At 33.6% G+C, this 27952-nt stretch overlaps 3 protein-coding genes and 2 pseudogenes across 6 annotated transcripts; 2 read left to right on the top strand and 3 right to left on the bottom strand.

Annotated features, from left to right (window-relative positions):
- The first annotated feature begins 543 nt into the window (after positions 1 to 543).
- LOC104727539 (BEL1-like homeodomain protein 2) lies at positions 544 to 5727 on the top strand. 2 transcript variants are annotated; one of them, XM_087474660.1, is made up of 5 exons: positions 544 to 799; positions 1010 to 2274; positions 3116 to 3507; positions 4019 to 4079; positions 4939 to 5727. In XM_087474660.1, exons 2-5 carry the CDS (start codon positions 1066 to 1068, stop codon positions 5527 to 5529), a joined length of 2253 nt encoding a protein of 750 aa, XP_087330786.1. In that variant the 5' UTR covers positions 544 to 799; positions 1010 to 1065; the 3' UTR covers positions 5530 to 5727. The 2 variants fall into 2 exon arrangements, with proteins under 2 accessions (XP_087330786.1, XP_087330787.1); XM_087474661.1 differs by lacking the exon at positions 544 to 799 and having other exon boundaries at positions 802 to 2274.
- Positions 5728 to 7467: 1740 nt separating this feature from the next.
- LOC104727538 (uncharacterized) lies at positions 7468 to 10484 on the top strand (annotated as a pseudogene).
- Positions 10485 to 14858: 4374 nt separating this feature from the next.
- LOC104721084 (uncharacterized) lies at positions 14859 to 15573 on the bottom strand. The gene has a single exon (XM_010438992.2). The coding sequence runs from the start codon at positions 15460 to 15462 to the stop codon at positions 14953 to 14955; it is 510 nt and encodes a 169-aa protein (XP_010437294.1). The 5' UTR covers positions 15463 to 15573; the 3' UTR covers positions 14859 to 14952.
- A 7068-nt stretch (positions 15574 to 22641) lies between these two features.
- On the bottom strand, positions 22642 to 26418 carry LOC104721082 (CASP-like protein 5C1). 2 transcript variants are annotated; one of them, XM_087474659.1, is made up of 4 exons: positions 26298 to 26418; positions 25637 to 25841; positions 25422 to 25554; positions 22642 to 23044 (listed from the first exon to the last, which is right to left on the bottom strand). In XM_087474659.1, exons 2-4 carry the CDS (start codon positions 25774 to 25776, stop codon positions 22856 to 22858), a joined length of 462 nt encoding a protein of 153 aa, XP_087330785.1. In that variant the 5' UTR covers positions 25777 to 25841; positions 26298 to 26418; the 3' UTR covers positions 22642 to 22855. The 2 variants fall into 2 exon arrangements, with proteins under 2 accessions (XP_087330785.1, XP_010437293.1); XM_010438991.3 differs by lacking the exon at positions 26298 to 26418 and having other exon boundaries at positions 25637 to 26063.
- Positions 26114 to 27788, bottom strand: LOC104721083 (oxygen-evolving enhancer protein 1, chloroplastic-like; annotated as a pseudogene). The gene is made up of 3 exons (XR_015572127.1): positions 27426 to 27788; positions 26830 to 27119; positions 26114 to 26734 (listed from the first exon to the last, which is right to left on the bottom strand). The product of XR_015572127.1 is annotated as an oxygen-evolving enhancer protein 1, chloroplastic-like (transcript).
- Positions 27789 to 27952: the final 164 nt, after the last annotated feature.

The raw sequence follows: 27952 nt of genomic DNA, 5'->3' as shown, positions 1-27952 counted from the left end.
AAATTATATTGCTGATTGATACTAAAGGTCTAGCCTATGCAAATGCATGAGGACTATGAAGCTACGCACCAACAATAACCAGTTTATGTATAAATAGACTTAATTGACCCTCTCTGGAGTTATCCAGTGTAATCAGAAAATTGACAGAGGAGGGTATTACGGGAAATATGTTTATGACAGTATCTTAATATATAGTATATAGACACATTTTTTTTTGTCACGACAGTATTACTATTTAATATTTATGGTGGTGGTTCGTATCATTGAGATATGACCTTGTAACACTTTCTTAAACTATTGAATATTGATGGCAGCCGACATTTCGTGAAAAACAAAAAAAAAATCTTATAATTCTTATCCTACAATCCTATTGAACTTTTCCCACTAATACCGTATCGTTGAAAATAAAATATTTCAAAGAAACCACAGTTAAAAAAAGAAATCACTGGATTTTGTATTTGCACGAACAGCTGTTCTATAAAAAAAAAAAAAAAAAAAAAAGAAACCAACTATAATTAATAAAGAAGATTGGTGGGCTTAAAAAGGGTGGCGAAGAAGAAAGAAGAGTGACCTCTCTCTCTCTCTCATATTTTTCCTTTCGCTTCGAGATAGATTTATCATTTTTTTTCTTTTCTGATATATATATATATATATGTTTTGTTATTATTATATTTTGTAAAATCCTGAATAAACTCCTAGTAACAAAGAAAAGGAGAGTCCAGAAAAGAGAAAGCGAGAGAGAGAGAGAAAGAAAACGATACCTAAGCTCAATTATCTTCTCTGCAACAAACTCCCAAAGGTAATTCTCTTCTTCTTCTGCTCTCTCGTTGCATACATACATACATATATATAGCTACATACGTACGTACATCTTTCTCTATGTGTGTTGTTCATCAGTTATAGATGATGTCGATATAATATAGATGAAAAGAAAAAAAAACAGTATAAGACCTAAGTTGACTCTCTTTCTGAGTTATGTTTTATAAATTCTTTGTCTGAATCATTACAGGATCCGAGAGGTGATATTTATAAACATATCATGAAGAAGAAGATTGAAGTATTGATATGGGAATAGCTAAAACTTCTTCTACTACTTCTACAATTCTTTTGAAGACTCTTCACAATAATTCTATGTCCCAAGATTACCATCATCATCATCAACACCAAGGAGGAATCTTCAGCTTCTCTAATGGATTCGACCGATCAGATTCTCCCAATTTAATAGCTCAGCAGAAGCAAGAACATCAAAGGGTAGAAGAGATGGACGAGGAATCCTCAGTCGCCGAAGGAAGTGGGATTCCGGTCTATGAAACTGCCGGAATGTTATCCGAGATGTTTAATTTCCCCGGAAGCAGCCGCGGAGGAAGAGATCTCGACCACGGCCAATCTTTATTCCGGTCAAATAGGCAGTTGCTTGATGACCAACATCAGAATATTCCGGCCATGAATGCTACGGATTCTGCCACCGCCACAGCTGCCGCAGCCATGCAGTTGTTTTTGATGAATCCACCGCCACCGCAGCAACAACCACCGACGTCTCCGTCATCCACAAGCACCACAAGAAGCCACCACAATTCTTCAACTCTTCATATGTTACTTCCAAATCCATCCACCAACACAACTGATCATCATCATAGCTACGATAATAATAATATGTCTATGCATCAGCTTCCACATCAGCATCATCACCAACAGATGACGTGGCAGTCTTCTTCCTCCGATCATCATCACAACAACCAAACCGAGATCGGGACCATCCACGTGGAAAACAGCGGTGGACGAGGCTTGTCCTTATCTCTCTCATCGTCTCTAGAGGCTGCTGCAAAAGCGGAAGAGTATAGAAACCTTTACTACGGATCCAACTCTTCTAACGCATCATCCCATCATCATCATCATCATCATCATCAATACAATCAATTCAAGACTCTTCTTGCTAATTCTTCTCAGCATCACCAAGTATTAAACCAATTCCGATCATCTCCGAGCGCTGCCACGGCTCCTTCCTCTTCCATCGGAGCCGTCAATATCTTAAGACACTCAAGGTACACAACGCCCGCGCAAGAGTTGTTGGAAGAGTTTTGTAGTGTTGGAAGAGGATTTTTGAAGAAGAACAAACTTAAGAGCAGCTCAAACCCTAATACTAGCGGTGGCGACGGCGGTGGTGGCAGCTCTCCTTCGTCGGCCGGGGCAATGAAGGATCATCCTCCTTTCTCGGCGTCTGATCGGATTGAGCATCAAAGAAGGAAAGTGAAGCTACTCACCATGCTTGAAGAGGTAACTTCATATTTAATTATCCTTTACTTTCCAATCTTGATTTTGACTTTGTCCTTATAATGATATTAATTCACACATTTTACGTAAATTTGTTTTTTTCATGAAATTTCCATAAATTTCTCTAATATGTTGCTATATACAGTAGTCAAATTGAACCAAAAATTAGTATACAACGAAACAAGTAACATGATATGACTGAATTGGTCTTTTGTTTTCGCGATTAACTACTTCTTATTTGATTGTTTTGGTAGAGAGTCTGATTACGCAATCCTACCATCTTTACTTTTAAAATTTAAAGTTTTCATCAATTTTTGCCCGTGTGACCTTCGTATTAGAGAAGGTGCATTGAATTTTTTGATGCTTAGCGTTTGGTGGAATCGATTAATCAAAAAAATACATTAAATAATTACTAATTTACGATTAATCAAAATTGGCGTTTCCTTCTCCATATAAGCTACTCCCCTTACGTCTTAAAGCTAACCCTTGACGTTACTTATTTGTTTACCCATAATTGAATTATTCTATTTTTTAGCTGACTTGTTTTGGTTTTCTCACTAAAATGATATATTTTATTTTATGCTATACGTTAAAATATGCTGTTGGTAGGATTACGAAAACATTGAAGTATATTATCTAGTCCTTAATTTGTCTATATAATATTGTCTCGTTTGAACGTAGCTGGTTAATCTCATTTGTTTATTTATTTGATGAAACTCGAACAAAAGAGATTTAACCACGTGAATATATAACACACACGAGTTAACCATAACATTAACTAAAAGAGAAAACAAATATTAAATAATTATGGATTGTATGATGTATAGTTTTGTTTTGTTGGCAGGTGGACCGACGGTACAACCATTACTGCGAGCAAATGCAGATGGTTGTGAACTCTTTCGACATAATAATGGGCCAAGGTGCAGCGTTACCATACACCGCATTGGCTCAGAAAGCTATGTCCAGGCATTTTCGATGTCTTAAAGATGCGGTCGCAGCTCAGCTTAAGCAGAGTTGTGAACTTCTTGGGGACAAAGATGGAGCGGGAATGTCTTCTTCCGGATTAACTAAAGGCGAAACTCCGCGGTTGCGTTTACTAGAACAGAGTTTACGTCAGCAACGTGCGTTTCACCAAATGGGTATGATGGAACAAGAAGCGTGGCGGCCACAACGCGGTCTGCCTGAACGCTCCGTTAATATCCTTAGAGCTTGGCTCTTCGAGCATTTCCTTCACCCGTAAGTCAAATTTTTTTATTTTTTTTGGTTTCTCATTATTCATTATTATAAATCAATTACGTCTGAAAGAATTAAATTCTGAAAAAAGCTGAGGAAAGAGTACTTCTTTTCTCGTTATTTCACCACTAAGTTCTTTAGTTCTGTGTCTGTAGAATTTTGCTATTTTATTGTTAGTGAGAGTTAACGAAAAAATGGAAATAAAGCAAAAGAGTAGTGTTTTTGTACTATTTTTCACCTCTCTGACAATTGCTTTATGAGTAAAAACAAAACCAAAAAAATGAAGTTAAAAAAAAAAAAAAAAAAACTAGATCTATGATATGTAATCATCAGCTTTTCTTTTGTCTGTTAGATTCTCACGCCCTTGTTAGGAAAAAAGTCTGTACTTTTTCTTGCGTCTACTTGATTGTATCGTATATAGTGAAAATATATATATATATATAAAGAAAAGAAAATTAGATAATTGAGTTTAGGGCAAAGATAGAGTGATGTCATTTTCTGGTCTCTTTCTCAGGTATCCAAGCGATGCAGATAAACACCTCTTGGCTCGACAGACTGGTTTATCCAGAAATCAGGTCAGTCTATAAATTTAAATATATATTTCCACAGCCATCAATACAATAAAATAAAATAAAAACTCCATGAATCAAATACCTTGCCTCTAGTTAACCAAGTTGTTAACTTTGAGTTGAATCTTACCTTGTGTGACATGTCTTACATGAGTCCAAATTTTCACATAGAAATAGCCGCATACATATATGTACGCGCATAAGCTAAATGTATTGATTGTAAACCAGTCACAATCAAGATTTGCGTTTAAAATGATCATACTCTTAACTTATTTTCTAATGGTTTTATATATGTATATACAGAACTAGCTAGATTAACAATTTATCACCCAAATTACATGTTTTTGGCAACTATATATCACCCAAATCATCTACCCATGTAGCAATTGATAAGCATATATATATGAATAATTGATAAATAGGAGCTATCATTGAATTGAAGACGAGTACCAATGAACCAAAATTATTTGATGAGGTACACTAACTAGCTAGTAACTAGCTAGAGATGACTCTATTGCATGGCTTTTGTTTCTTTCCTTTGGTTTGATATGACTGAGGAACACCATGTGTTTTGCCTTCCACTCACTATTAGCTTTTCTTGGGATTCGTTTAAAGTTATATATATGTACACACACCCACACAAACATAGGAGAGAGAGAAAGAGATCGACATTAAAGACTCAAAAGGGACCATTTTCCTCAAGTACATCAAAGTTTGCAGCTTTCAACTATCCCTAAAAGACCCTCAATTTCTTGTATCCCCCCTACATTAATATAACCACATGACAAAGGAGCCCTCAATTTCTTTGGGTATTGTAATTAGATTTACTCAATTAGTAAAAATTTTTTTTGTCTTTTCTATTCAGGTGTCAAATTGGTTCATTAATGCTAGGGTTCGTTTATGGAAACCAATGGTGGAAGAAATGTATCAACAAGAATCAAAAGAAAGAGAAAGAGAAGAGGAATTAGAAGTTAACGAAGAAGATCAAGAAACAAAAAACAGCAACAACGACAAGAGCACGAAATCCAACAACAATGAAAGCAACTTCACTGCCTCTCGGACCACTTCACAAACTCCAATAATAACCGCACCAGACGTATCAGACGCAGACGCAGACGCGGCAGTAGCAGTAGCGACAGGCCACCGTCTAAGATCCGACATTAATGCTTACGAAAACGACCCTTCATCACTTCTACTCCCTTCCTCTTATTCCAACGCCGCCACTTCGTCTGCCGACTTGGGTTCTCGTTACGGTGGTTCAGCCGCGTTTTCCGCGGTTGCCACGTGTCAACAAGGTGTTGGCGGGTTCGATAATGCTGACATGGGTGGTGTTAACGTCATAAGGTTTGGGACAAACCCTACCGGTGACGTGTCACTCACGCTTGGTTTACGCCACGCTGGAAACATGCCTGATAAGGACCCTTCTTTTTGCGTTAGAGACTTTGGGGGTTTTTAGTTTGTTCTTTTTCTTAATTCCATTAAATTAATTATAGTTTCCATTTTTCATTTTTACATTTTTAAATGAAAATTCTATTTAGCCTCTTTAAAAGATTAATACTGTACGTTTAGTTTAGCCTTTTATTCTTTTTCTTTATCTCGTAAACGATATGTAAATCACTTCTCTAATTATACAATGTACAACATGTTGTTCACATATATATATTTTCACCCTTATTTATTTAATTAATTTCTCAAGATTTCATTAATTTTTTAAAATGTTTGTTTGATTATTTTCTTTCATGCATACTGTACTGATATAGTGATACAAATCCCAAATCGAACGAAATCACTGATTTACAACACAATCACATAGATTCACTTACATGGTACAAGCTTGTCGAGGTGACGCAAGTTTTGGGCCATTAATAAGAAAAGTGATTGGCCCAAACGTCTTTTATTGCGGTTCGGCGTATCTGTTTTTATTCTATAGAAAGATAATACAAGTTTTTCTATCAATGAGAGATATATGAGAATTGAAAAAAAAAAATAGAGAGGTGTTCAGTTTATAGCAATGAAATAAGTAGGAATCCGGCCAAAGGTTCGTAAATCAAAAAAAAAAAAAAAAACACGTATAATAAGTTAATAACTAATAAGTAACAGGTTATTATGACAGCAGATAGTAACAGATATATATATATATATATATATATATATATATATATATATATATATATATATATTTAATGAGAGACAGATTATCAGATTATTTTTTTCAATTATACAAATAATGAGATTTTTTTTCTTCTTTCAAATTATCCTGATATTAAATACATACATTAAAACACACATCCAACATGGTTGCTTTTTTTTTGAATGTGGCTTTACTTATATATATGACCTTAATTTTTAAAACATCATGGTATATATATATATATATATATATATGTACATGAATTTTTTTATAAACTTCGACAATTCAAGATATGGCTAAAATAAATTTATGTATATGCAGCCTAAACTTTTTTTTTTTTATCGATATATATAGCAAATAAAAACAAGAAGAAAAACAGATGTTGTCTTTGAGGTGAATAATAATACAACACTCGCTAGAACCTCCCACTCATTTTTTCGTACATATTACTTTTTTTTTTTAACGTTCATTTCATTTTGTCGGATCCATTAATGTATTAGGAAAAAAGGAAGGAGAAAAGAAAAGAAAAAGACCGGTGTATAACACTGTGTGGATAAGTCAAATGCATGTATATCTCTATCTTGATCTTCCATGCTTAGCGGAATTGGAACCTGTTATTTGTTGCATGAATAATTTGAGGAATGAGTTATGTGACATTCTTTTAAAACACAAGTTATGACATTCATATAATACATTTTACAAACATTTCTATAATAGTTCTGTTGATTTTTTTTTTTTTTTTTTTTAGTTCTGTTGAGTTACTGGCTAGTGGTTTAGTAGTCCTCACTAGACAACCATTACTAACTCAGTCGGCCTACCATCATCTTGAGAAATGAGAAAAAATGGAAACTGATATACTGTAGTCATAACTACTTGAGAATCTACATTGTTGCATGTGACACACATAATTTTCTACTAAAACTCTAAAAGTACTCCTCAAAGGATATGTCGACGGTTTGTAATAATGTATCATGAGTTCACGTTCATCTATAAACCCTACTAATAATTAACAAAATGATTCATAAAATCTCTGTAAGTTCTTGTCCATCTCTAGTATAAAGAAATAAATAACCTTACTCTATGGATAGTTCTAATATGTTTTAAGGTTAAAGAAGAAAAAACCTCTTGTCTTGACTGCATTTATGCTCCTTTGTTTTATGTATCAGAAAGAAACGATCCCTTTCAGAAAAATTCAATTTGCTTCAATGGTAGCTGAAGATTTAACAGAAAAAGGTTGGTGGGTGAAAGATTAAGGAAGATAAAATGGGTGATTTTGGAAGGTAGTTTGTTGTTCTGTTATATATACTTATTTTGAACAAACTTTGAGTCTTCCTCTAAACAAAACCACTCTAGAGATTCTGGTTCGAATGTTTTCAGATGAGCAGCATAAACAAGTAAGCTTAGCTACTTTGCTTTAACTTCATATATAAACCATTTTATTCCCAAGCTCCATCATGTTTTATCTTAGGTTTGACAAAAAAAAAAAAATTGATTATTTTCTTTCAGGATGATAGGATTCAAAGACAGAACAATACAGAGACAAAATCACAAACGTTCGAGGAGGTTGCCATTTTCTTCTGTTTTATAATTTTGACTTAAATAGGCTATCAAAATGTTTTAGGTTTTTTAAAGATAGACTTCGAAGAAAAATGGGATTTGGATTAAATAGAATCATTAATTGTTTTTTATTTTCTGTGTATTTGATCATGATATGAATTTCTTATCAATTAATTAATGTTTCTGATCTTAAATGTACTGATTGAAACATTGGCTGCAGTTATCCAGGAAACAAAAGAGTTGAAGATGATCACATAAGTCGTTTGTCTCTCAATAATGGTTTCCTCAAACCGGAGGATAAACTATCACCTAATGTTGTGAAAGTCCAAAACTCCCTTAAACATGAGGTTTTTAAATATGTAAACTTCTCTCACAACCGTTTTCAGATCACATGCTCTAGTCCACTCACTTTGGTCATCCTTTTTGATTATGCATGCAGATTACAGATCTTGAGAAAATATTACAGAGTCAGTTTGATGTTCGTAACGATTTAGAAATGGCATTGGGTTATAGAGAAACTTCTCAAGACGACAATATCTTCACTCCCAAGGTACTTACTACTAGTCATATCTCCTCAGCAACAAGTCAATTTTGGTACTTTTCACCCTTTCACTGTGTCATTCTAAACACTTCTCTAGCTCTTTGAGATGATAGCTCAATTGTTCATTAACCTCAGATCAATCTCCATATTTTTCTTATTGTAGTTATTAAATCTGTTTTGACAAATAACTCAATGTTGGATGTTATGCAGCCTACTTCAGAATTGATCAAGGAAATTGTGACACTCGAGTTAGAAGTTTCGAATTTAGAACAGTACCTTCCATGGCTATATCGAAAAGCTTTTGGTCAACAAGCATCAGTACATATATCTCCATCATCACAAAAGCAGAGCTCATTTCTCCTAAATCAACTCCTACAAGTAAATGTCCAGACTACTCAAGAGAACATGAGAATCAAGGAATTGAATATCGGTGTTTCTCCTTTGAAAATAGATGTTCAACCGAGAGCGACATATATAATTCTAATGTTCGGCGATGCCAATCCTTGCTAAATCAACGGTCCACTTTCAGCAACAGAGTATCCTCGCCACAAGAGTCCATAAAAGAAGTAAGTCCCCTGCAACATGGTTTCTTTATCTTGTAAATGGCATTATATAACTTGTTTGCTTTGTTTACATCACAAAGCAGTATATAGCAAACGGAGGATCAAGTATTGGAATTAGGATGGAAGATCACATACCTATAATGACTCCAAACAAGTTATCAGAAGAGATGATAAAGTATGTGTCGACTATGTACTGCAAATATGCAGACACTCGGTTTCTTTCTTCGACAAGCAAGTTGTGGAGCTTCAGGAAAAGCTCTGCTTTCGATGACCAATTCGAATCATGTGGACCATACAGCTCGATGATCGAAGTGTCACATATTAAAAGGAAAGGACATGACTTTGAGCTGATGCTTCGACAATTCAGGTATAAAAAAGAAACACACACACACACACAGATTTTGCTTTCTTCACTAGTGTTCTGTTTATAGATATTGGCTTATTATAAATTACACAGACTCCTTACTAAACAACTGGAAGATGTTGATCTGAGAAAGTTGACGCATCGAGAGAAACTTGCGTTCTGGATTAATGTTCATAACTCACTTGTGATGCACGTAAGGTTTTTTTTTTTTAAGTTTTTTTTTTAATCTTTCTAATTTTGTAAATTTTTTTGAACTTATTAAAACTGTTTTTATGTTTCTGCCAGACATTTTTAGTTAATGGGATTCCAAGGAACAACGGGAAGAGATTCTTGCTATTCTCTAAGGTAAGAAAAAAACCAGAAACGCTAACCAAAAAAAAGAAAATGCTTGAGGTTCAATGGCTAAATTTTGCAGCCAGCTTACAACATAGGAGGTCGTGTGATGAGCATAGATATATTGCAAAACTCTATTCTTCTCAGCCAAATGCCTTGTCCCCAACAGGTCACTACTTTTTGTTACCACAATCCTTACAATTTTATCACAATGTGATCCGTCTAGTGAAGAAGCCTATTCTCTCCCTGCTTACAGTGGTTGCGGTTGTTACTCACCTAAAAAAACTCAGAACCAGAGATGAATGCCAAGAATACTCCCTTGAGCATCCCGAGCCTCTGTTATACTTTGCACTCTGTTCCGGAAATCACTCTGATCCCGCGGTACATCGTCACATCCTCTCTACATATATCTATATATGCAGTATGCACCACACAGATATATATACACACATTTAATACCCTTACTAATTTTACATCTTTTGGGTCATAGATTCGAGTATATACGGCCGAGAGTATATACCTAGAGCTGGAAACCGCAAAAGAAGAGTACATCCGCGCAAACATTGGGTTCAGAAATGACCAGAAACTAATCTTACCAAGGATGATAGAGTCTTTCAGCAAAGACTTGGGTCTGAATCAAGCAGCATTGATGGAGATGATCCAAGAATGTCTCCCGGAATCCATGAGGTATAATACAATTAAGAAACTCAACGTGGGAAAATCTCGAAAGAGTATCATAGAATGGATCCCACACAATTTCGGGTACCGGTATCTGATAGCTAAAGAACTCATCAAATGAAGAAGTGTATAAGTTATTTTTGTTGCTAATTACAAAATTACTTCCCAAGACTCTGTTATACTTGTATTGTAATACATGAGACGTAACCAATCAATATGTAATCCCATATATTAGTCCGTCATCCTCAATCAATATGTAATCCTACTAATGTATCACCATTAATCGTTTGAACCGAGAGATCTGTTTTTGGACAGAAACTAGATTAGAGAGTCACTGGAGGTAGAGAATAAAACAATTTGGAAGAGAGAAATGAACTGCCTTCTCTCTCTCTTTGAGACTGTGACTATATCTAATGCTAAATCTTCAGTTTCTAAAACCTATCTTAAGAAAAAAAAAACCACAAATACTTTTTAAAAATCCAAAAGTAAAGAAAAAAAAAAACATAAGTTTCAAAACTATTTTTTTTAATTGAATTAAAACTTTGAATGCTAATCTACATAATGATGGGAAAAAATATCTAATGATCAAAACCTGATCCAATTATATGGTTAATAATCACACTATGTTTAAAATGTAGCATTAATAAAAACCCTATAATAGTCCAAAATTTCAAAAACTATCTTAAAAATCGAATTAAAACACTGAATGCTAAATTTACATAATAGTGCGAAAACAAATTGGATTTATGGAATTCTAATGATCAAAAGACTGGATCCAAAATCCGATTAGTAATCACACCATTTAGTAAATTTAGCATCAAAAAAAAAAAACTTGCATAAAAATAAAAATAAAATAAATAAAGAGGTAGAGAATAGACCTTAGTTTGGGCTGAAAAAACTTTTTGCTAATGGGCCTGAAGATGAGAGTCCAGTCCAAAAAGCTATTCTTGCATCTCGATCTCCGATCCATCCGCTCCCTCTGTCGCCGCTTCTCTTCGAAACGCAAAAGCTTCATTCATCTCCTCCGATCCATCCGCTTCCTCTCTGTCACCATCTCCGCTCAAGACGTGATGCTTGCGTGTGTGAGATCTCTCGCTAGACATACTTAGCCTTATTCTTCGTGCTACAGACAGAGCCGAAGCCGAATCACTAGCTTAATTCTTTGTAAACGAAAGCAGAGGAAGAATCAAAGCATCATCATCATCTTCCATCACCGCCTTGTATCTTGTCTTGTATGCTTGGTGACGAAGATAAATAGGGCAGATAGAACAACCCCAAAGCGTTGAAAAGAGTTGGAGCCAAAAGATTTAGGGCAAAACTATGAAATTCAAAGATGAAATCCAAGTGAAGGAAGAGGAAATCGATTATGAGAATCGTAAAATCAGAGCAATGAAATCGCATCTTTCTCTCTCATTCTAACTTTCTCTCTCTCTCTCTCTCTGCTTCTATGTTTCTCTGTGTTTTGGTCGAGATTGAGGAGGTCCGAGTCTATTTATAATTGTTTGGGACTCAAGTTTTCGTAACCGACTCAACAAATTTCCTTTTTTCTTCACTTATTAGGTTAGGAGAAAATTGAAACCAAAACCGAACCTGAGAGAACACAGGCTCGGGTAATCAAATTTCCTTTTTTTTTTTTTTTTTAATATATATTTTAAAGGCGCATCTCTTGTGTGGTTCTGAGAAGAAACTGCTTTTTGGTTCCAAACATGTGTGTTTACTTAACAGTTCTTTGTTCTTTTTTGGGATACTAAGAATTTTGTTACATGGAGATTAGGATTCTCAAAGACTAGAGACAAGCTGAGTTTGTGGTTGCAAGCTAAGTTTGTGTGTTGGAGTGTGCAAGCGTCAGGGAAAACTATGCTTTTGACGACCAACTTTATAATCCACAAGGAGGGGCCGTACAAACTGTTACTTGATTACGATCAAAGTATCATATATTCAAACTTGGCTTTGGGCTGAGGCTTCAACATTTCAGGTCAGCCTTAGGTGTAAAACAAAGACACAGATTTCCCTTGCTTACTCTGTTTTCTGTTTATGTATGGGCATTGCTTTACTACATTTTTTACAGAATTGCTTTATCAAGAAGCAATGGTGATATAATGTCAGCACAAGAAACAGTAGTGGCATGACAAAACTCTTCTCTAATACTTCTTTAGTGTTTGTCTATACATCAAAATGATCTCAAAAGAGCCTATGTTAGAAATGTAGAACTGCGTGCCGTTTTTTACTCTGTATTGGGATGATGTTCTGAAATGTTTGTTGCAGAAGAATAGTGACAACGTCATTGTTCGAGTAGGCAGTAAAAAGGTTTTAAATAGGGTAAACGAATAATATTGCCGAGATATTCAATTTTGACGAGTTATGAATATCAATTACAGTAGTTAAGATATATCACTAAATAAAGTGCATTTAACTGACCCGGTGTAAACTTTACTATTGTAATGAATTTACTATAGAAATTGCTGAATATGGCGGCATGATGTAAAGAATATATAATTTAGCTCGTTAAGCTCATTAATCAACTTTAGATTTGTATCAGCCAGCGATAGATATATGTGGACAAAAAGAATGTAACAATCACTGTCCTCGACAATATCACAAAGAATAATATTGGTAAATCCATCTCATGGGAAATTTGGTTGGAATGTTGGATGTATTCATAAACGATAAAATAGTGAATTAATACAAAATAGTAAAAGGAAATTAGTAAGAGTACATAATAAACACACTATATTACGAAAAGCTTTTCTTTTGGAAAAAAAAGTGGGATATTTTTATATATAAGATTTACTTAAACGAAACTTTGGTAGAAAACTTTATGTCTGTATAATAGATTTGATTTATCTTAGTGTCTTCTTCTCTGTTTTGTTTTTCTTTCCCTTTTTTGGTTTTGTTTATATATGATTTTGTGTAAGAGATATTAGCAAAGCAAAATGATTGTGTCGAGGGCTCGTGAAGGACAAAATCTGGTTACAATCCTACTCTACGTTGTTCAAATTGGACCATGCATTATGTATGTAAAGTATGGTAACAAACTCATGGAATGAATAGTAATGGATTCAGTCGTAAATCTTGATCATATGTTAGAAAATTCTGTTTTCTGTTCCTTAATGCACATTAATTTTTCAATTTTTCATCCGAGTTGGTATATATAACTATATATTGATCAAACGTTTTGTAATGTAAAACTACGTTGTATCTTCGCTATATCTTACTGAGACAAACTTATATATTATAATTTAAATGAAAAAAATGGAAGGAAAATATCATTTTACAACATGAAAATATCATTTTACAACATGAAAATATCAACAAATTAATCATTAAAAACAATGAATGAAAACTATGTCGACACATAGTTGGTTGAACCGACTAAATATCAATTGCGTCAGTTATGTCGGATCTTATATATGAGTGTACACACTATAGCTATTTGGAATAATGAATTAAATATCAGTGATATGTGTGTATAGTAGTATAACATTACTTTAAAACTAGTTCTTAGATCTCGTGAAAAGCTTTGAGCTAAAGATTATTTAAAAAAGGCAAGAGGTTAACGGATAAAAGACAAGAAAACAATGGAGTAGTACAGAAAGCTTAAATTCTTTCTTGAAAAGATGGGAAACAATCATACTCAATTCGAACACAGCTGGGCATTTTTGTTTTGTCAACCTAATCTAAAAGTATTTACTAGTATAGTTTAGTTTAGTAGTAATGAATGTTAAGGACAGTCGCATTAATAACCAAAAAAACTTTCATATGAATCATAAATAGATTGGCCAATGGCTACATCGTTGATCACTGGAAGCTTTGATCAAACAGCTGGACTTTTGGAACCAAGAGACTCTAAATATAATTTTCCGGAAAGTGCTTTATATCAAGGTCGCCTTTAAAATTTGATTCATATAAAAAGTTTCAAACTCATTATTCTTTGTCAAAAACATACACTCCTATGAAGTATATTTAATATTTTAGTTGTAAGAAATATATACACATATCTATTACTACGACTATTAAGTTATCAATTATTAAGGGAGGCAAAAAGCGAATCAACTGGTCCCAAGTTATATACGTCACGCCAACATGTAACTCCATTTTTCTAGTCATATATTTAAAAAACGAATATCCAAATTTTATTTTGTATCAGATTTACGTATTATGCATGTAGTTCATAGTTTGGTACTAAAAGATTATTAATAACAGTTACGCTAAGGATATTTTATTGACAAAGTTATAATTTTAAAATCAACTATTATATAATTTTTTCCAGATAACTATACTATTTTTTTTTTGTGTGTTGGGGTCGCGATCGAACTGTGTGTATAAGTGTATCTATTTATTTGACTATTATTGCGTAACCTTGTATTTTAATTCATCATGCAATCAATCCAAACACCGCGTTACGAGATCTTTGGAACCAGTCACATGTTCCTTTCTTATCTCCTTTATACTAGTTTTTATATCAATAATGAAATTAATACTTTTAGACTTTTAGTTATGTATGTCAAATCTAATAAGTTATCATATATCATTAACGAAAATTATGTGTAATGTAAGGATATAACTGTAATTTGGTGCAAAGTACAAAAATCCCAAATAAGAACTTTTTGCCAATATATGCTGCAAATTGCATCTTCATTAAATGACTAATAGGCCCCAACATAATTTTTACACTATCCACAAATTTTAAATCAAAATTCCAAAACTACCCTTCACTCATCTATCGTACTCAACTCCGCCGCGTAACATTTCCTCCTCCGGCTACTACTAACACTACCGCCACCGTCAACGTTCCTCCCTTTCCTCCTTCCAGAGCCGGAACCAACAGTATCATCACCGGATCCAACTCTCGTTCGAAACTTATCAGAAACAATAGGATCAACGGGTTTCCGACGACAACCTCCTCCACCACCTCCTCGCATGAGCGCAGAGCTGGCTTTAACGGCCAATGCAGCCATCTCCTCCGCTTTAAGTGGCTGACGAAGCCAAGAAAGAGGAAGAGCGAAGTATATCTGACCAAGCTGAAGCTCCTCGTCGGCGCTGATGGCGGAAACGGCGTCGTCGAAATCCATATCGTCGGAGTTGCAAATAAAACACATGGGATACTTGAGCAAAACGTATCCGACTTTAACGGGATTCGCAAACTCCATCATCCTCCCATCTTGTAAGATCAGCTTCGCTGTTGCGACTTGAGTCGACTCGCTCGAGCTGCATATACCCATTTGTGTATATATTTATTCAGTGTGTTAATAATAATGGTTCTTTGTAACTCGGTCTGAGTTGACTCAGTTTTCTTTTTCCCGGTGAGATGAATAATGGGAAGAGAAAGGTGAAGCAGAGTTTGTGTATAAATAGAGAAATTTTATAAAATAAAAATGGATGCCACGTAGGATTTTGTCGTGTTGTGGACCAATAGAAGTGATGACAGGCTGTATAAAGTGGTGGGGGGGGGGGGGGGGGGAGGAAGACAGCTTTTTTTGTGTTTTGCCTTTCATATATTTTTAACCCGTTTGTTTATTACTTATTTGTTACCTATAATTACCATGTCAGGGGACTAGCCTACTGAGCTTTTTTTTTTTTTGTTTACGTGTTTTTTAAAAAATGTCAAAAGGTGATTTGCATGATGAGTTAATACGAACTTACAAAATTCAGTGAAATAAGACCCAAAAAAACAAAAAAAAAAACAATGCTGTAGTAGTACTGTATTAAAAAAGACGTGAAGCTTAGCTCATACACCCACTCTACAAGCATGGAATAGCTTGTTTTTATGAGTCCATTATGAAACACATTTTGGTTTTTGTGATTGTGAAGAGTTAGATTATTGACTTAATAAGATTTGATAATAAAGCTCGTGTGGGGTTGGGCGCGGTAGGTTTACGTATTTAAAGTTGTAAGATCTAAAATTGAATTCCTGAAATTCAAATAACTATTGCTTGCCCCCTTTATAACAATAGCTAGGTTACAAATTTAAACGCAATAATCGTTCCCATTTTTGTATTATATATGGATATTTCTTGTCACTTTTGAATCTATGATTTCGATTGGTCAGGAAGTTGTCGGATCCTTTAATGTTACATACATTCATTGCTTATTTTTGTGTTTTTGTTTACATTTATTTTTATTACATCCCCCATGCTTTTATTTTCTACTACGGTACTAATTTATTTTTTGTTGCAGTAATTACTTCATTTATGATTTTACGAGTATTAGTTGTAGTAATTGGTTTGGTTGGTAAGAAATGCATATTGGTAAAGATACCAAGTAGTTAGTGTTTGTGTAAATCGATCTAGCTAGTACAAAACAATGCCGTTTAGTTTTAGTACTTGTAGTAATTTATATTAGCTATTTTATTTTTTCATTTAAACTATAGAAATACGTTTATTGAAATATGGTTAGAATTATAAATTTCTAAAAGGCGTAATTTTTTTAGGTGGATTATGTTTTTCACAGTGTCTATTATGGATTCCGATCGATGGTCTACTATCCAATATTATAATCTAATTACTTGTTTGGTTAGTAGAGAAGCAAAAAAGGTTAGTTAAATCACAACTATAAAAATCTACCAGTCAAACTCATCGTAGAAAGAAGCCAGAGTTTAATTTGCTTCCGTTGAGACGTTGATGTCAACATTGAACATCCTAAAATACAATGAATTAGATTGGTGGTAAAGAATTTAATAATGACAATGACTCGAGCTAAATAGAGTAGGCATATTAGTTGGCGACCATGGTTTTACTACTACTTCTTTGCATGTATATTTTGTTGCGGTTTCGGTTCACCAAGTTGCGTAGAGGACTACTACTTTATCTTTCTACTTTTGAGTGTAGAGGCAGTCACCCAATCTATAGGGAAGGTGGGAGAAAAAAAGAAGGAAAGAATGGCATAACTTAGTAATTAAGATAGAGAGAATGATGTCAACCAAATAAATAGTTGTATCTAGAAACGACATTAACTTTCAGTAATCGTTCGATCATCATTACTACTACCACTGCGCATCTACTGAGCTTAAAATCTTGTGCCCTTAATTGAAACTACTAGCCATTACCTAGGTTAGGTTAAACTATGTCCTAATTCCTAAATTGTTTTTTAATAGTACCGTAAACTTTCGAAATACTTGCTTAGAACAAAAAGAATAAAATAAAAAACGTAACAATAGACGTGGCCTTAGCGCTGAGAGTCCACGGAACAAAACCAGAGTATAGGAAAATAGTAGGAGAAGGGAGTGGCAGGGGAGGCGACGTGTCTTAAAATGACGCAGTCACGTGTCGTTTTCGAGCTGTGAGATGACACGTACCTTTACATGGATCCCACGAGAATCCGACAATTTTCATAGGTGATGGCGTAAACTCGTTTTAGTCCGTTCTTTTTTCTTTTTTTTTGGTAAAATTTTAGTCCGTTCTTGCCCGGTGACATCTCCATATTGTTCTTGCTTCTTCGGAAATAGTTATAAATAATTTATCTATGATTCAGAATAATGCGTAGTAGTCAAATTTAGGAATGGGAATGATGATGGGGTCAATGTGTGGTTAATTTGTCAACTATAAGCTGAACGATTATGCCAACCAGAAATGAAGTGGCGCTGTGGTGTTTAGCTAATAGTATTGATATTATTTTCATGGTCAAACGACCGCTCTATGTTTCGTAACAATTACTGATTAATATGGACTAATAATCGATCGTTTACACGCTGAAACCAATCATGTAAACTCTCTCAATTTGTATAATCTATATAACATTATGTTCATCAATATGTGTTATTGGACAAGTTGCCATATACATATATGCTTGTCGCAACAGTCAACACTCTTAATTTTATAGTAAAAAAATCCACCGTATACCATTGTGTTATCTCATGTTGTTTCACTATATATTGACATAGCCCTTTCATATGCTACTTTTCCATTATTCCAAAGAATCAATGGTGGATAATATGAGATATCCTGATTTCTGCTTTATATGTTGATAAGACACTTTGAAAAGAAAAGAAAAATGTCGATAGGACATGGTTTTTTCACGATACAATTTATAGATGAGTACTTCGAAGACACGGATAAACTATAGATGAGATAGAGAGTACCAATTTCTAAATATATGATAAATTAGATATTTGTTTAAAGCTCGAGTGTCGAAGTAATGCTTGCTAGTTGTAATACAATCATAATCTGTGTTTTAGTTTTGTTGTACAAAATAATGTCTCTTTTCTGTTATAGATACTTGTGTCGTAATAACGTATGATTGTTTATTAATTAGACTTTTTCTTTTGTAATTTATCGTAATAAACATGAGTTGCGAAAAAAAACAATGATTATTAGAAAAGTTGTGTATATGTAGTAGAAGAAAGAGAGCGTCACATGCTCCATGCTTGTATGAAGCTTCATGGATGCTCCCTCTAACAGTCTCACCCCACAAATGAGAAGAAGATTGAACCAATAATTAACCTCTTTGACTCACCAAAAAAATAATGCTTAATTTATTCGACTTCCAAAAACTTTATCTTATAATATTTTTTTCATCAGGTAAATTAAACCGACCATGCTTGAAAAAAAACCCGACCATAATACACATATATCAATAAAGAAACGATATTCTCTGTTTGGTTTAGCAGTAGGTGTTACCAATCAGTTTTGAATTGAGATGGTCTGTTTTTTTGTTGGTTTCCATATAACCGTTACATATTTATCGGGTTTTTTTCAAAGCTTAGTTTTACTAATCACGTGCAAATATATGTTATAACTTCGTAGCTACGTTACAATAAAATTGTTTAAATTCAATTATTTTGGTTTCTTATTTAGTTGTGATTGTGTTTCTTTTTTGGTGTGTTGCGGAGGTGAAATTCTCGTTTAACATGTGCATATGAACATTTACGAAGATTATAATCTTTAATTTCCCCAATTTGTATTCATGTGATCATGTCTTAGTGATAAATCTTAAGAAATTAGTCAAAACTAAATAACACCAATGGCGCGTCCATGCATGTTCCATCTTTTTTTTTTTAATACGGCCATTTTATACGTCCATCGGCATACATTCTACACATACATGTAACAAAAAAAAATCTAAACATACATATACATTATTTACAAAACTATATTTTAAAATAATAATTTGAATGGGAAAATATCCATATGCTAAAAGATTTAATTAATTTATCTAATTAAAAGATATGGTTCACACGATAAATGGAATATATTGATTTTCATGGTTTTGTATTATATTTATATGCTTGTTTTTATACGATAGTGGGACTCCTTCTTTTTGTCCAATAATATCTTGTTTTGTTCTTTAGATTCATTGAAAAAAGCTCACACTTGTCATTGCCATGAAACTTCCCGTCTTTAAACTTTCATAGAAATTTAGAATCAAAAGTTTCATCATCATGCAAGGTTGTCTTGGGTCCCCTTTAACTTTAATTACTTCTGAACGCTTAAGAATTATTCCTAATTATGTATGGTTCATAAAAGTATAAATTATTATTAGATTGGTCTTGTTTTTGTGGAACAGTCTATATATGCACATGATTCACAATCCTTATATATAAAGTTCAGAATATAATATATAAATTTTTCGTTTAAAAGGTTTTCTACATACAGTTTGTGCTAAGCACTAGGTCTAAATGGTTGTGAAATTTTGTTTATATGTAATTTGACCGTTTGGGTTTAGTTTTATAATAACATAAAGTTTTGTCTATGTGATTTGGGTATCCAAGAAAATCTGTAGAAACTTACGTACGGAACACATGAATGTGTATGTGCATGCACTTGAACAAGCTGGTGCCTTAAATAAACAACGAAGAACATTTTAAAAACCTTTTTTTTTTTTTTTTTTTTTTTTGTCATCTGAATTTTATTATTAAACAGAAAAAAAGATACAAGTTAACATTACAAAGGCGACGAACAACTTGATGTCCTCGCGGTCATTAGGCGACGAACTAGTGAAAGTCCTTGCGGTCTTAAGCCCAAAAGAGGGAACAAACCTCAAGAACGAGGATGCATATTAAAAAACAAACACTAAAACACAAATCTAAACAGCAAAGTCATGGAAAAACTGAAACCTAATCTCAATCATTGAACAATGGCATGAGAGACATTCACAAAACTTTCCTATAGAACCATTAAACGTCGGGAGCACCAATAAAGCCAGATAAACCTCACACCAAAGCCAAACCAGAAGCAAACCAACAGGGAGGAAAGCAAGATACCAACGCGACCAAGGACACAAATACAACTCCCATAGAACCTCAACAACCAAACGGATTGAGCATGAAACCCTACGGTCAAAGAAAAACTTTGATATCGACCAGAGACAAACCACGCAAGATCAGCTGTTCTTACACGCGGACACTCCTCGACCACAGTTTCAGCCACCTACAGATATAAAACTGGTGACGTCCTTGCAAGAGAAGAACTAGAGACCGATTACACTGCTTCGACTAAAACCTCACTCCAAAGAATCCAAAGAAACTCAAAGAGAGTCTAGTAGGTGACTCAGGAACAAAATCCCTCCAAATGGCTCACACCAAGAACGAATCTAGAGCAAACACACAACCACAACCAGCAAGAGGACTTGAAGGAGAGGTAGAGCAAAAATCCAATTTCAAACCAAACAACAAAGCCATATCCAACAATCTAAGCCTCACATAAACAAACAACCCTAAATGAAACCAAGGTCACACCACACAAACCCGCTAAAAACTAAAGCCACCATCAAGCAAACAAGGGATATACCAAACACGCTTGACTTGATGAAATTGATATCGATTACGAGTCAGAGAATCAACCACACTTCCCCATAAGAATAAAAACCTCGGACATACACCACCGAGCATCACCACGACCAGATCTGGAACTTTAAGAAAAGGCGAGACTCCTCCGAAACAACAAAAGAAACCAAACGATGGCCAGAGAGAGAGAGATACACAAGAAAAAACACAATAAAAGGACAAAGAAGGCACAACACCGGAGCTATAAAGCCACCGGACGTTGGCAGAGACCAGGGACAACGCTGTTTTGAGTTTTAAGAGAGGAGTGAGATGGAGAGAAATTAGGGCGTCTTCGTTCTAAAGTTAATTGTTTTTAGTGATAATCCAAAAAAATAACATTTTAAAAACCCATAAGATGATTCTCATTTATAAGCAATGAAATAATAATCTAATATTAGTATACTAATTATTTTGATTCATCTGTATGTATATACAGATAAATACTTATCTAAATCCAGACATTTGCAAATGAAATGAGATTGGACACTTAGGATATACTTTAGATCTTCATGTCTCCCATATATTACATTATATATTAACACTACTATGAACAGATTAACCTATATAATAAAATGGTGATTTAACAAATGAGTTCATTCTTATTGATAGCATCTAACTAAATTTGGATATATTTATGCAATTGACAAATGTTTTAAGGTTTGATCAAAAAAAAAAAAAAAAAATGACAAATGTTTTTAAGGTTTGAATAATTTTTGTACATCAACAAAAATTTTGTTGTCTGACGTCGACATCATGATTTATATTTATTCTATTGGTTTAAGTTAAATATATCAGTGTATACAGTTGATATATGAGAAAATGAATACAGTAACTATAGATTTTGTAATTACTTTCTATTCAGTTTGGTACTTTTTCATAATTGTTTTCAACCTTCCTCCTACTATGTAGACTGAGCTTTTGATTAGTGATTTTGTTGTAGAGCATAGGGTTTCAATTATAAAGTTTTTAAATAGACCCATGTGCAATGCTGCAACAAGCCTTACAAATTACAAGATGTACTTTATTAAAGGTCAAAATTGTTATAGTCAAATGATTACAAAGATTTCCTATAAATACAATGTTCTAATGGGATATCCGATATGACCATTTACTATTCAAATCTATCTTAACATTGTTTTAGTACATTTTTTGTCATTATTTCTTTTCTTTGTATCCAAACAAATACCAACTAAATTTTCTACAATCCTTACAACCAAACACAATGATTTCTTTATTTGATAATATTAATTTCTTAAAATCTATCTACCTAATTTAAAGCAATATGTTAGATTGAAATATAATTCTCTGTTCACTTTTATTTAATCTTATATTTAATTATTTAAATTACTAATTAATACATTAAGTTAATAAAATTTTAGATTTTTTTTTAGCATATGATGTGATTTGAATTTTTATAGACGGATATATATTTAAATTTTTTTTTTTGAATTTTTGTAACCAAACAAATATATTCGGATATAGATTATTTCACATTTAAGTTATTTTAATATATAATGAATATCTATCTTAATCTTTTTATTAATTACTGTGAGAACACACACATATAACAATGTAACATTTATATTAAAACTCAAGTAAACTTGATCTATTTATAATATATTCAAAGGTTTTTTAAAAAAAATTACTTGTGGTGTACCACGGGTCAAACCTAGTTTAAACATATATAAGATATGTACATACATATTATTTACATAAAGCAAGATATTTTAGCTACCGGCCATGATATATGCATTTTGAGAAACAATTCGAATGAAAAAAAGAAAGGAAAAAAACATCTTGAGCAAATACAAAAGGAGAATATAATACAAAGATTAAACTGGTGAAATGAAATCTAATTAGTGAGACATTAAAGAAGGAAGAAGACGAAAGTTAAAGAAAGTGGAAGCAAAAGAAAGAAACGAAGACAAAAACGCCATTGTCGCCGATAACTTATACCGATCACACTGCTTCTCTCCGGCTCCGATCAAAAATACGGCCACGCTTGCCGTCGAGCATGCACCTCCCAGCGATAAAAACGACAGAACCTGAACAAATCCATATATATTAATTAGTAAATCAATCATTTAAAATATGTTGGTTAATTAATTACACATTTCCCTGTTTATTATTTATCATATAGTATCTACATTATTATTTTCACAGCATTTTTCAGAAGAAGCCTTGAAGTTGGACAATATATACATCATATGCCATTATAATTAAAACATTTAATATAAAAAAAATTAAAAATCAAATTAGGAAAATCGAGTATGGAAATATATATTTCCCTAAATATCTGAACAACATCAATTTATATTTTTTTTTTTAATTACAATTTTTAAAATGTTTTAATGAAAAAAGAAACTATAGTATCTTATCTTATTCAATTTTGATTTTTCATAATTGGTTTGGCATTATACATGTTTTCCATTATACATAAATTGTTTAATGTTTTCTATGTTAAAATGGATAGAGCAATTGATAATAAACTAATAATGTGTGATTTTATTATACTATATATATATATATATATTTTTTTTTAACCTCCACAAAATGATATATGTTTTTTGACTAAAAAAGATGTGTCATTTATAGAGTTATGATGTCAAATACAAATATATATCCTGTTGCACAGTTTAAATAGTGAATACATCAAATTTAGTCATATGAGTAATATCAATAATATTACTAACTTTATGATAATAAAACTAAATCTGTGTAAATATCAATAACAATACTAAAAAAGCAACAATAATTTATGGAAAATTTTATTTATCCACGGGGCCAAACCTAAACTAAAAATAATCATAAGAATGTGATGGAAATTAAGTTAATATTAGTATACACTTATATATTTTTGCGGGTTGGTTTAAAAACACAAACAAAATATTTTAAAACTTAAGTTTACATGAAAGGAGTTAAAAACCAACACTAACCCGCTCCATCATACTCAGATACAAAACTAACTATTTTTTTTTATTCACGGATCCAAACCTAGACTAAAAATAATCATAAGTATGTGATAGGAATTAGGTTAATATTAGTACACTTATATATTTTTGCGGGTTGGTCTAAAAACACAAACAAAATATTTTAAAACTTAATTTTATATGAAAGGAGTTAAAAGCCAACACTAACCCGCTCCATCATACTCATAGACAAAACAAACTAATTTCAAATTGGTGAATAAAATTTAAATAATTTTATACTAACTACAAAGTATTATACATATTAACAGATGTTTACTTTTACAACAACTAATTTTGATTGATTAAATTCCAAAATAAAAGAATTTTGATTAATTAAATTTCAAATAAAAATTATATTTTTTAAATAGATAAAGAAAATAAAATTACAAATATCTCAATATTATTGTAAAAAATTGTAAACATATATTTGATCCAACATAATGTTTTTTTAATAAGTTATATAAAATATACAAAAATACATAATTCCGCACGTTAAAAACTAGTAATTTATAAAAATAAAATACGAGTACTTTAAAGAGCCAGAAAAAGTTCACATAGTCTAGTACAAGTTGATGTACTCTAGTGATTTCGAAATCTTGATTACAAGCAAAGATCAGTGATCCATATTCCTCTGCTTATTGCAAACAGATATTTTCAGAAGACGATGATGATTATGTTCTATTGAAATGTTATAACAGAGTCTGATGGGTCATCATCAGCTTATTCTGGTTTTGATATGACTCGTTTTACATGAGTCATCAGTTCAATATCAATCATGACCATTTTCAGATTCGACATGAGCTAGTGTTTTTTTCCGGTTTCAATTGTAGTTAACCGCCTGAAATTATTTTAGACCTAACTTTGACAGATCAGAACTTAACCGGTTCATAACATGATTGGACCGGTCAGCTGCAAAGACTTGGCCTACTACAACTTCTATAACTATAACTTTATAAGTTTGAGATTCATTCTACCACACACTGAATTACCAAAGATGATAGTGGAGTCTAAGTTAAACAAGAAACAAAAGGTACGAACAACTTTTTGCATAATATTGTTACAGATTAGTTGACCCGAAATTGAGAACACCATGGACCATTCATTACAGTGGAAACCATTATTAGATATCTATAAGTTGGTGTATAGCCTAAAAGCTTTTATCCATTAATGGCTAATGTGATTTGGATATCTATCAATCTTTTCTCATAAGATATGGTCCACTACAGATATTTTAGTGGGAAAGAATATTGCAGAAAAGCTAATTATAAAGTTGTGGAATGTATTACAATTTGAATACTACTTGGATTGTATTTTTGATAGGAACCAATCAAAAAGTATAATCTATCTCCACTATGTCTATGTCTATTACAGTATTACTCGTCACTATCAGCTCATTTGGTAAACACACATTTTCTAAAGTAGATGAATATAGCTACGAACAAAGATAACTTACAAAATCTCCAGCGACGATGACTGATATAACTGTTGCTTGCATAGGAAGGCTTTGGATGATGATGGAGTAAGCGTCCATTAGGGCTAACGTCACGCTCCATGGTGTCACTAAACCCATGACTGTAACTAAATAACTGTTCCACAACATTCATAACTTAAGTCTTTGATATTCGAAGTATGTTTTATAATTTTGAAAGAAAGATTTGGTTTATTTACCAGAAGGCAGTGTAAGCGTATAAATCTTCGTCATCGTTAAAGCACATAAAAAGAAGCGAAGCAGAAGAAAAGAGAGTTTGCCCAATACGAAGAACAAAGCTTGAGCTGGTTCCAAACGACGCCGTTCTAACCATCTCCATGAACGGAGCCCTTGTTATTGTCGTCTCTCTTCCTCGTCATTGTCACCTTCGTCGATCTGCCATCACTGTGTTGTCCAAAAGATTTGAACTTTGAGTAGGAGAGAAGACAGAATCAAGAAACAGAGCAAAGGGTCCTCTGTTTTTGAGACAGGGGAGGTGGACAAAAAAAAAAAAAACACAAAATAGATGTGACAACAATGGGGTCTTAAGGCGGTTTTGCTTAGTTATGAATATGTTCTTACTTCTTAACCAGAAAGGGTCCTCTGGTCATGTTGCTGTTACCAAGCAATTATCCAGATCTACAAATATGATATCTTAATCCGTAATGATTAGTCTCTTTTCATCACAATAATTAGTTTCTGATTAAAGCCAAAAGTGCAACAGCTAAATTATAGTATAGTGTTACCTAATGGAGTTCAACATGTGCTTATGAACTGGAATCAATCATCTTAAATCATAACATTTACAGACAAACAGATCCTCTAGATAATCTATGTTTTTATTCCTCAAGTTGGGCATACCAGATTCCTTGAATCTTGACATCCTTAGGATTCTTGGCACCCAAATCAGTATCCGAAGGCTGAATACTCTCGAAAACACCGATCACTTCACGGCTCTTGGGATTACTCTTTGTGACACTAAATGTGATCTTACCAAGTGAAGCAGTGGTGTCTTTGTTGTTCTCCTTAGCTAGCTCCTCGTCGTCTCCTCTAGCAGGTAACGCAACCGCATTGTCGTATCCCGTAGAACCACCACGGCCTTTAGGATCCAAGAAAGACGAGCCTCTATAAGATGGCACCAAGAAATCTCCTCCAAAGCTCTCTGGTCTACCTGATGCCACGAGCTGCTTGATCGTGAACAAGAACGGTACACGCTCCCCACCGGGAAGTTGTACAGTCACTGCAGCGTAATCAAAACCGTCCTTCTCTATAAATTTCACCTTTCCATCAGAAGCTACCTATTGAATTGAATCAATACCAAAGTTAAGATTTTGTACGGATTGTTGGAATGCCAATTGCCAATGTATGGAAAGGTTTTAGCAGCGAGATTTACTTCGAAAGGGCCTTCGATTTCATCGAGTGTGTAAGACGAGTCATGAGCTTTGTGTTTTGGAAATCAGGCGTGGAGTTCTTGCTAACTCCTTCAGCTTTGACGGTGAATGAAGTTGGCTCTAAGCAAAATTTCTTGGCGTAGTATTTGCCTGGCTTTATGGAGAATGAGTCCACACCACCTTCAATGGTTGGACATTGATTTGCAGTCCCTGTTCCTTTCACTTCCATGTAAGTCTTGCTCTGTATCTCTTCAAAAGTTAGCCTCTTTGGCACTCCTTCTGCGCTTGCCCCCTAGTTATATACACAAAAACATGTTACATGGATCATCAACATGACAACATACCATTATCTTTATTTTAAACCTTACTTTCGTAATCAAGATCATCAGAAGTAAACTAAAGGCTGAGTCTTTAGCGATAAATATTGATAGTCAGTGAATTAAGAGGACGAAACCCTAATATATAAATCCATGTTCATATGTTTCTCGATTTCTTAAACCCTAATATAGCGATCATAGGAGCAAATTAGACTGTAAAAGGTATGAGTTTTTTGTCATCAAAAGCGATGAAAAAATTTCCGAAAAGCTAAAACTCGTACCGAGACGATGAGAGCAGAGGTGGCGAGTGCAAAACCGGCGAACTTAGTAGCGTCAACGCACTTCTGACTTAAGTTCTTGAGATCGTTGTGGAGGGAGCAAGAGACACGGCTCGCCACCGTGTCGACGCCAAAGCATTTAGAGACACTCTGAGAAGAAGACCTGAGCTTTGCGGCGGCGCTGGTGGGCGTAACCACCCTAGTGGATTGCACGGGGGTAACGGCGGCTTGTAAGAAAGCGGCCATAGTCCGCCACAGAGTCACTCCTCTGATCAGACCAAAAAGCTCTCTCTGATCTGATGTGTCTCTTTTGTGAGATTTGAAGTGTAAAGGGATTACAGTATCAGGTTCTGTGTTAGTGGCTGCTTACTGTTTGTCATCAAAGATTCCACATCTTGATTGATTCTAGTAATATACGCTATTAAATTAAAAAACGTCGTGCATTACACGTTTAGATATGAACAACGGCCCGTATTTCACTTAACAAACTAATTAAAAGTTTAAAAACTAATCAAGCAAAATTTAACTAA

This window comes from Camelina sativa, chromosome 11 (genome assembly GCF_030686135.1).
Source record: "Camelina sativa cultivar CO46 ecotype springtype chromosome 11, ASM3068613v1".
In the NCBI taxonomy this organism is placed as follows: domain Eukaryota; kingdom Viridiplantae; phylum Streptophyta; class Magnoliopsida; order Brassicales; family Brassicaceae; genus Camelina; species Camelina sativa.
This window is presented reverse-complemented; position numbering and strand designations above follow the sequence as displayed.